This window comes from Gastrolobium bilobum, unplaced genomic scaffold, assembly GCF_033153095.1.
Source record: "Gastrolobium bilobum isolate Gb01-03AN ecotype WA unplaced genomic scaffold, APGP_CSIRO_Gbil_v1 utg3981, whole genome shotgun sequence".
NCBI lineage: Eukaryota > Viridiplantae > Streptophyta > Magnoliopsida > Fabales > Fabaceae > Gastrolobium > Gastrolobium bilobum.
The window spans coordinates 444,323-454,391 of NW_026898638.1; the positions used below are offsets into that span (position 1 = coordinate 444,323).

General features: G+C 35.0%; 2 protein-coding genes across 2 annotated transcripts; both read left to right on the top strand.

The window, feature by feature from the left end:
* On the top strand, positions 1-1,131 carry LOC133317935 (PRA1 family protein B4-like). The gene has a single exon (XM_061519836.1). The coding sequence runs from the start codon at positions 150-152 to the stop codon at positions 822-824; it is 675 nt and encodes a 224-aa protein (XP_061375820.1). The 5' UTR covers positions 1-149; the 3' UTR covers positions 825-1,131.
* Positions 1,132-4,919: 3,788 nt separating this feature from the next.
* Positions 4,920-7,638, top strand: LOC133317951 (probably inactive leucine-rich repeat receptor-like protein kinase IMK2). Its single transcript, XM_061519857.1, has 3 exons — positions 4,920-5,664; positions 5,821-6,870; positions 7,034-7,638. The coding sequence occupies exons 1-3, from the start codon at positions 4,920-4,922 to the stop codon at positions 7,636-7,638; spliced, it is 2,400 nt and encodes a 799-aa protein (XP_061375841.1).
* The last annotated feature ends 2,431 nt before the right edge of the window (positions 7,639-10,069 follow it).

The window sequence follows — 10,069 nt, forward strand, 5'->3', positions numbered from 1 at the left end:
TTCCAAAACTAAACAAAACAAAACCCCTTTCAATTCCTGACTCAAATTCTCACATTTGCAACCCTCATCTCTCATTCTCTCTCTCTCTCTCTCTATAAACATCTGAATCTAATTCCTTACTTTCTCTCTCTAGACCGGTACAACAAACCATGTCTTCCACCGTCCCAGCCGTCCTTCCCATTTCTAACAGCACAACCACCGCCGCATCCGGTGGCGCCGTCGCGGGATCTGAAGCCCCTGCCTCTAACCCTGCCTTGCGTGCTTTAATCAACAATCTCTCTGATTCGCTCCGCCACGGCCTGTCCCAGCGCCGCCCGTGGTCGGAGCTGGCGGACCGCACCGCCTTCTCCAAACCGGAATCCTTCTCCGAAGCCACCCTCCGTGTCCGCAAGAACTTCTCCTACTTCCGCATCAACTACTACGCCATCGTTTCCGTGATCCTTGCGGTGTCTCTTCTCACGAACCCGTTCTCTCTCATCCTCCTCCTTGGATTGTTGACTTCGTGGACCTTCCTCTACCTCTTCCGTCCCTCTGATCAGCCACTTGTCCTTCTCGGACGCACCTTCTCTGACTTTGAAACACTCGCACTTCTCTCTGCCCTCACCGTCTTCGTCGTTTTCCTCACAAGCGTCGGCTCTGTCCTCGTCTCCGCCCTCATGCTCGGCGTCGCCGTCGTCTGCCTCCACGGCGCTTTCCGCGTCCCTGAAGATCTCTTCCTCGACGAACAGGATAACTCCCAGGCCACCGGATTCCTTTCCTTCCTCCGCACTCCTGCTGTCGCCGTTGCCTCCGCCGCCATGCCCACTGTAACCACCCGCGTTTGAGGGGGAATCGCTTCGATCTGGTAACGGTAATGGTGTCCTTCATCTGATCCGTTGAATTTTGGTACTTGGAAGCGAAATCAATGGTTGAATTCCTTGATCTGTGTTACTAAATTCGATTATACGTAGGGTGAATATGAATCATGATGATATTTGTATGGATCTTTTTGTTTTTGTTTTTTTGTTTTTTTATGTAGGATCTGCAAAACTTGTTGATGGATCTATCAATTTTCTTTAATCAATTTTTTCGTTCTGTAATTTGTTTCTTCATTAACCTTTGTTCATATTCATTATACCCATTATCTAAAGTTCCCAGAATTATATAATTCAATATCAGTGGTTGTGCTGATTATATTTTTCATTTTTTATTCATAGCATACTTTGTCTATTATGAATCAATAACGAGTTCGCATGGATAGCCCATGGAAATTCATTATAGTCCTGTGCGTTGTTTATAGTAATGTGTCTCGCTTAGATCTCATTGTTTCTGATGTGAAAAAGAATAGACATAGGGTTTAATCACATACTTTCTGCTTTTGTGTGAAGCTGGTCGAGCAATGTTGGATTTGTCATAAGGTGTATTGCTATTAAGTTGGACACGAGTCTTACTAGGTTTATCTATCTTCTAGTTCGTGCGGTACTCGTATCAGTTTATTACATTGGTTGGATTGTTGGCTATTTAGTTGCATAATATGGTTTTAACTTTGGTATCTTGTTGTAAATAGAATGGAGAGTTTGTATTGGCAAAGTTAAAAGAGAAAGTCAATAATTTTGATCCTGGAAAATTATATTGTTTCTCAAATTTACTCTTTTGCTGGTTTTCTTAATTGAGTTTTGGATGTTTTATGTTTTTGTTTGGTCCTTCGTATGCAAGACGACTGTATTGACAATTGAGGCAAACTAATTCATTCATGGGTTTAATCAAGAAAATCTCCGGTTGAAGGATCAAATCGAGAAATCCTACATATTTGTCGTGTGCTAATTGAGAAATACTATATTTGTCTAGTGCCACAATGATCAGTTGACTCCTTAGTAAAATATTTGCTTCTGTGTTTCATTTATAATATTGGTAGAAGTAATATTCACTTATTCAGTTTGATGTTTACTAAAAATATATATATATTCAGTTTGATAACAAAGTCATGCCCCGTTCCTAGTACTTTGACGTCTAGACATATGCAGAAAAATTAAATTCTTCGTGCCACAGTGTTGCTTTACGAATCAAGAGATAGTGCGCGTGGTTTTACTTTCAAGTATGTTTAGTTTTGTATTGTCAAGCTGTTTCTTTTAGAGTGATCTCACCACGATGGTGTGTGAGAGTTTGTTTCAATTATGCTGTCTATTGGCTCCTACGCTCTGAATCTTTTGAATCTGTAATTGCATCAAAACTAAATTCCAACCACTACACCTGAGTTTCAGTTTAGAAAGTCTCAAACCATAGTTTAGGCAAGAGTTTGTCAGTTTCAGTTTTTACTTTAATCATGATTTTGGAGATCAAAACAGGAAACCAAACATGTTAAAAGAGCATATTGCCATATTGCATTATGAAATTAAGTTTGCCATATTCATATTCTATCCTTCTTCTTGAAGCTTCACAGCACAAGACAGAGCACGTAAAATGCCGTGGTTGTGGTTGTAAACTGAAATTAAGTTTTCCGTTGTCATGTCAATCCCGCATGCATAAGTCGCGCATGCAAATGGAAGTCCCGTGTGGAAATCGTACTGCACTATGACAATTGACAACTGAATATTTTGGAAAATGCTAAAGTGAAATATCTTGGTAAAAAAACCTAGTGATGTAGTTCGGTAGTATATTGAGGAAAGGATAAGACGAAGGAGAAATTGTAAAGAAAAGGTTGACCAGATGTGTCAAAATAGGAGAAATTGAAAAGAAAAGATTGATTAGAGGTATTAAATTAGATTGAGTCTAATGGGTCAGTTTGAGTAATAAGGATTGGGGCAATGAAATTGAAATAAAAAGCGATTTCGGTTAGATTTGGCTTTGATTGATTTGGTCTAACCTAATAAGATGATCAGATAACATTTTTACTTGATTTAATGAAAGAATATTAAATCTCATATTGAGAGATTAATGATTATAATTTCAATGATAAAGTTTACAAAATAAAAAAAAATGAAATGCAAAGTTTGTAAAATAAAAAAATAAAACGATAATTTTAATGGGTAACTGTTGATTAATCAATAAAGGATTGAAATTTAATCAATAAAAAAATAAATGATTAATCAATAAAATGAGAGAATTGAATTATTCAAAACAGAAGTGTATTGGTCCAATATTCCGAACCCGAAGTGTGTCTTGGACATGATCCTGATCTTTTCAAGTGCCTGCCTGCACAGAATGTTCATCTGGTGAGGTTTGGGTGGGGGAATCCGCTTAAAGGGCCTCCATCTTCCTCTCACTATCAAGCACCCCCAACCCCAACATCATTACTCCAATATTTCCACATCAATCTAACCTTCTCTTTAGCTCAACGTAGTTCACACAATAAACCCATCCCATCATCGACAAATGTTAAGAATTAGCTCCCCCTCAAAAGTCTCATCGTTGCAATCAGGGACTTTCAATAATAAATACATAATAAATCTAGATGTTATTATCCAGATAGGTATGCGGTATGCCCAAAGCCCCTAACGATTTTACTTAAAGTTTGAAACAAGTTTAAACAGAACATTGTAACTTACAACTAAATCAATAATAAATCACGACCGAAAGGGGTATTCATTATTTAGTAACCCTTGAAAATTGAATAATTAATGGAAAATACAGTTCTTAACTTCTTATCACTTCATTCTGGCACGGTGAATTCGAAAAATCTTTCAGGCTGAATAATAGCATACACTTAACGTATAAGGCTATAAGCTCGTTAACAGGTTTTTTTAACAACGGTCACTTGAATTGCTAAGATCAATTAAGTTGACTTAAAAAAAGTTTCAAATTTGATTTTTACAAGTATTTTGTTTATTGACAAGTCATTTATAAACATTATTATAAGTTTTTCTTGAAACTTTAAGGAATCTTGACATTAGACAATTTCTTCTTCTTCTTCTTCTTTTAATTTTTTTTTAAAGAAAGGCTAATAAAATATTTAATCTCTTCGGTTTTTTTTTTCAAAAAAATAAATATAAATTTCTTCATTAATCCCTTTCATTTTTTGTTTGTTGTTTAAAAAGTTAAATATAACCGCCTTCATTATTAATCCTCTCATTTTCAATTTCTTCAAGTTCACTTCTTCGCCATGTTTTCCCAAAGTATAAAAGCCTAAAAATGTTGAAACATGCGGGTCATTCACCAGAATTTCGTTGTGACTATGACAACTGAATGTTTCCCCCCCTAGTAATACTATTCACAACAACTCTTTATTTTTATTTTTATTTTTTTCTTTCTTTTTCAGGCTAATAATGTTGTTCACTCATCAGTATCATGAATTATGAAAGCTTCAGGTGAGCAATCCGTGTCACACCTATTTTTATAACCCAAAAAGATGAAAAAAAGCAAATGAAGAAGCCCTATGACTTGTCATTTTTGCCCATATTAAGTGCATTATAAGTTCAATAACACAAGGGTAGTTTCGGTAATTGAAATTTGGTCCTCTGTGTCATACCCTCTTATAATATAATATTTCATGAGCAAAACATGGCAATGGGACCCTTGAGAATATGCATCCAATGCAATGTAGCCGTTGGAGAACCAAACCCCATCTCTGCTAGGTGCTCATGCACGGTCTCGTATATCCCAACCCAACCCGTTATGTATCAGTTTCACAGATATGATAATGTAGACTATGGAAGTAAAACTAGCCGTTAGGATTAAGAAAGTTTCAACCTTTGACCCATTCACAATAACCCCACCAACTTTCCTCACTCACATGCCTTTATCAGAATTGTGGTCCTTTCTCTTTTCACTATCTCAGTTGTTCCCTCCTTCACTTTCTTGTTATTTACATCTTTCCTCAGTGTTCTTCATTGTACTATAGGACTGTAGACACAATAAACAATAAGAGAGTTGAGCCTGTTTCTTTTGCTTTAGCCATTGTTGTTTCTCAGTTCCAATCCTATTAGATATCGCTTCCCAAGTTCATGGGAAACAATAGTTTGCATCATGTCAAAGATTTCCACACAAACCCACTTCAGCTTTTGCTCTCTTTTTCTACAAATTGTGATAGAATGAGGAAATGGAGGAGTCATAAGGGTAGTTTCATTTACTTAGCATTTTTCCTGTTTCTTTTGCAAGCTATGGCTTGTATCATTCAACCTGTCTCAGGGCACATGTGGGATGGGGTGATTGTTACTCAATCTGATCATCAAGCTTTGCAGGCTATTAAGCTTGAGCTGATTGATATCAAAGGGGTTCTGAGAAGCTGGAATGATACTGGTTTAGGTGCTTGTTCAGGTGGTTGGGTTGGAATCAAATGTGTGAATGGAGAGGTTATTGCAATTCAGCTTCCTTGGAGAGGGTTGGGTGGCCGCATCTCAGAGAAAATTGGACAGCTTCAAGCTCTTAGGAAGCTTAGTCTTCATGACAATGTTCTTGTTGGTCCTGTCCCTTGGTCTCTTGGCTTTCTTCCTAATCTTAGAGGAGTTTATCTCTTCAATAACAGGCTTTCAGGTTCTATTCCTCCTTCCATTGGTAATTGTCCATTGCTTCAATCTCTTGATATTAGTAATAATTCCCTCAATGGTAAAATCCCTTCTAATTTAGCAAACTCCACTAGGATATTCAGAATCAATTTGAGCTTTAACTCACTTTCTGGATCCATTCCTAGCAGTTTCAGTATGTCTCCTTCTCTTACTATTCTTGCCCTCCAACACAACAATCTCTCAGGCTCTATCCCAGATTATTGGGGTGGAATGGGAAAAAAAGCTTCCCAACTTCAAGTTTTGACCCTTGAACATAATCTTATTTCTGGAACCATCCCAGTTTCTCTAAGCAAGCTGGCTTTGCTTGAAAACGTTTCTTTAAGTCATAACCAGATTGTAGGATCTATTCCAAATGAACTAGGTGCACTTTCCAGGCTTAGAATTCTTGATCTATCAAACAATGTAATCAATGGCAGCTTTCCTGCTAGCTTCTCCAACCTCTCTTCTCTTGTTTCATTGAATCTAGAGAACAATCAACTTGAAAACCATATCCCAGATGCTTTGGACAGGTTACACAACCTTTCTGTGCTTAACCTGAAGAACAATAAGCTTGGTGGCCAAATCCCATCAACAATTGGAAACATCTCAAGCATTAGCCAAATTGATTTCTCTGAAAATAAATTCATGGGAAAAATTCCAGATTCCCTTACCAAACTTGCTCATCTCAGTTCATTCAATGTCTCTTACAACAATTTATCTGGTCCTGTCCCATCTCCACTTTCCAAAAGATTCAATGCTAGCTCCTTTTCAGGGAATCTTGAGCTTTGTGGGTACATCAGTTCAAAACCGTGCCCTTCACCCCCACCTCATAATCTTCCAGCTCAATCACCAAACCCTCCTTCCAAGCCACACCACCGTAAACTAAGCACCAAGGACATAATCCTCATAGTAGCAGGCATTCTCCTGTTAATTCTGCTATTACTGTGCTGCTTTTTGTTATGTTGTTTGATCAGGAGAAGAACTGCTTCAAGCAGAAAGAGTGGCAAGATGGCTAAGGCTGCAGCATCTGCTAGGAGTGTTGAGAAAGGTGCAACAACTGGTGGTGAAATTCAATCAGGAGGTGAAGCTGGAGGAAAACTAGTTCACTTTGATGGACCTTTTGTGTTTACTGCTGATGATCTTTTGTGTGCAACTGCTGAGATAATGGGGAAAAGTGCATATGGAACAGCATACAAGGCAACATTGGAGGATGGGAACCAAGTTGCTGTGAAAAGGTTGAGGGAGAAAACTACTAAAGGGCAGAAGGAGTTTGAAACTGAGGTTGCTGCACTTGGCAAAATCAGACACCCAAATCTCTTAGCCCTTAGAGCCTATTATTTAGGACCCAAAGGAGAGAAGCTTCTTGTCTTTGATTACATGACCAAAGGAAGCCTAGCATCATTCCTTCATGGTAAGTAATTAGAATGTCTTATATCAGTTAAGATTTTTTTACTAACTATTCCAAAACAAGGCATATAAATGGTTTTATATTTTTTATTATATTTCTAACAATTTTATCTCCTAATATGTTTTCTACCTTTGCTTTTGATACTGATGTTTCCAAATACATGCAGCTCGGGGACCTGAAATTGTCATTGAATGGCCAACGAGGATGAAAATAGCCATTGGAGTCACTAATGGTTTGTGTTACCTCCATAACCAAGAGAATATAATACATGGGAATCTTACATCTACCAACATACTCTTAGATGAGCAAACAAATGCACATATCACAGATTTTGGTCTTTCAAGGCTAATGACAACTTCTGCCAACACCAACATAATTGCCACTGCAGGAAGTTTAGGCTATAATGCACCAGAACTTTCAAAAACCAAGAAGCCTAACACAAAAACTGATGTTTATAGCCTTGGTGTCATTATCTTGGAACTCCTAACTGGTAAACCACCTGGGGAACCAACCAATGGCATGGATTTGCCACAATGGGTGGCATCCATAGTAAAGGAGGAATGGACTAATGAAGTGTTTGATTTGGAACTCATGAGGGATGCACCAACCATAGGGGATGAACTTCTTAATACATTGAAATTAGCATTGCATTGTGTGGATCCATCTCCAGCTGCTAGGCCTGAAGTTCAGCAAGTTCTACAGCAATTAGAGGAGATCAAACCAGACTTGGTTGCAGTGGATGATGAAGCTCAAGTCCAAACAACTGAATGAAGTGTTTATTTTGAGAAAGTGTGTGTCAAGAAAGGAAATTTTAATTACTTGAATTACTAGAGAAAGATATATATATTTTATTCTTTATTTATTTGTTAATTACGTTAATGTATATAGGACCTGGTGAGGATTTATTTACATTAAGTATTCTTTTTATCTAGGTGAATAATGTATGTTTTTGAATATCTGTTTAATTTAATAGTTTTTTACCTGATAAAGTGATGATGCTTCTTTTGTTTTCATTTGATTCAATGATATTACATGATGCCTTTACTGTCTGCAACTAAGTGTAATTGTGTTTTTCCCCTCAAGCAAGGTTTCATTTGATTCCTTCGTCTCATTTTATTATACATTTTATGGAAAAAAGAAAAAAGAAGAAGATGGATTCAATTCATTTGTTTTTCCATAATAGAAATGTGTAAAATAAGATTTTATCTAATTTTATCAATCTAATTACATCAATAATAAATCATTTCATACAGTAGATTTTAAAACCTATTAAATAGATTCGAAACCAATAACAGGTTAATATCCAAATTCCATGATCTCTCTCTGTTTTTTCTCTCTCTTAGTTATGGAACATAATGGTGGAAAGAGGATTTGAGAAAGAGTTGATCAAAATCTATTCTAAAATAAAGTTTATGCAAAAGTAAACTCATACACAATGTAAACACAAAGACAATATAGCTTAAGAGAATGATTAACACTCAAACCTTATATCTAGGAAAATTTAACTATACCTACATCTTAAAAGATATAATACCTTTTAATTATGGGATAAGAGTGTATTATTCTAAAGGATGCAAAGTTGTGTAGAGAAAGAAATAGATAAAAGAAAAAAAGAGGGCAAAACGACCATACTACGGTCAATTTTCAAAAGTATCTTCAGTTGATGATACAATTGAAAAGTATGTCCAATATAGAGCAGTCAACCGCGTCAAGTTGACTGACAGATTCAGTCCCGCCATAAACACTAGCGGCACACCATACCACCTAAGCTAAATCAGACGACAACAGAGCAACGCGTCAAGCAACCCAACGACACCAAAATCGTCAACCACAGTGACGGTAATGGCAGCCTAGTCAGCACCTCATTTGCTCCACTCCCGCCAGTTCCCTTTACGGGACATGCTGTAACTATCCAATTGTCTTATTCTCCGTTAGTTTGAATAAAGGACGAAATAACTTCAATGATATTGAACAAAATTTTAAATTATAATGAATATTCAATTATTTAATTCATAACTAAAAATTAATAATTTAACTTAATATGTCAAATTGTTAGGGTTTCGATTACTAAACTTACATCTGTAAGTATATAATACTTAAAACAATTGTTACGAGTTTAATCATTATTAATTAACGTTATTATAAATATAATAAATCAAAATTATGACTAAAGATTAATGTTTACAATTTTCAATATTTATTACTTATTTTTCTTACAGTCAAGTTTTATGGCATTGTAAATTACAATATGATTACTATTAATTAAAACACTATTTTAAATTACTACATCATAATTACATTATTGTATATTGTTTACCAAAAGACAAATTAAATTAATTATTAATTAATTGAGGCAAACTTTTTCTATGCGTAGGCTTGTCCAAAAATATTGGTAATAATCCAAGCAAGTATATTTATAATAACGTTATAGGCAAAATTGATTATTATTGTTAGATAAATAATCAGCGAGCTAGATTATAACAACCTAAGAAAAACCTATTGAGCTAAATAAATAATCATTAATTGTTAATTAAATAATTAAATAGTAATAAATATTAGTGTTATATGTAAATATTTGCTTTGTTAGTAATTTACGGTTTTCATAAGTGGTAACAATTAAAATGGTAATAACTAATGTAATTATGTTGTAATTAGTGATTTAATAATAATAAATAACATAGTAAGAAAAACACCTAGTAAGTTTTATATAGTAATCAATAGTGTCATAATTCATCATTAATCATGTTATTGAATAACTTTTCAAATTTAATTAAATAATGAAAATATTTTTGGAAAGGCCTACGCATAGAAAATGTTTGCCTCAATTAATTAATAATCAATTTAATTTGTCTTTTGGTAAACAATATACAATAATGTAATTATGATGTAGTAATTTAAAATAGTGTTTTAATTAATAGTAATCGTATTGTAATTTACAATGCCATAAAACTTGACTGTAAGAAAAATAAGTAATAAATATTGAAAAATGTAAACATTAATCTTTAGTCGTAATTTTGATTTATTATATTTATAATAACGTTAATTAGTAATGATTAAACTCGTAACAATTGTTTTAAGTATTATATAGTTACAGATGTAAGATTAGTAATCAAAACCCTAACAATTTGACATAGTTACACATGTAAGATTAGTAATCAAAACCCTGACAATTTGACATATTAAGTTAAATTATTAATTTTTA

Bases quoted from the DNA above. Each gene is read 5' to 3' on its own strand.
- LOC133317951 (XM_061519857.1), top strand. From the start codon at position 4,920: ATGGGAAACAATAGTTTGCATCATGTCAAAGATTTCCACACAAACCCA. The intron at 5,665-5,820 runs GCTCTATCCCAG...ACCAGATTGTAG, and splicing joins CCAACACAACAATCTCTCAG to GATCTATTCCAAATGAACTA. The intron at 6,871-7,033 runs GTAAGTAATTAG...AAATACATGCAG, and splicing joins CCTAGCATCATTCCTTCATG to CTCGGGGACCTGAAATTGTC.
- LOC133317935 (XM_061519836.1), top strand. From the start codon at position 150: ATGTCTTCCACCGTCCCAGCCGTCCTTCCCATTTCTAACAGCACAACC.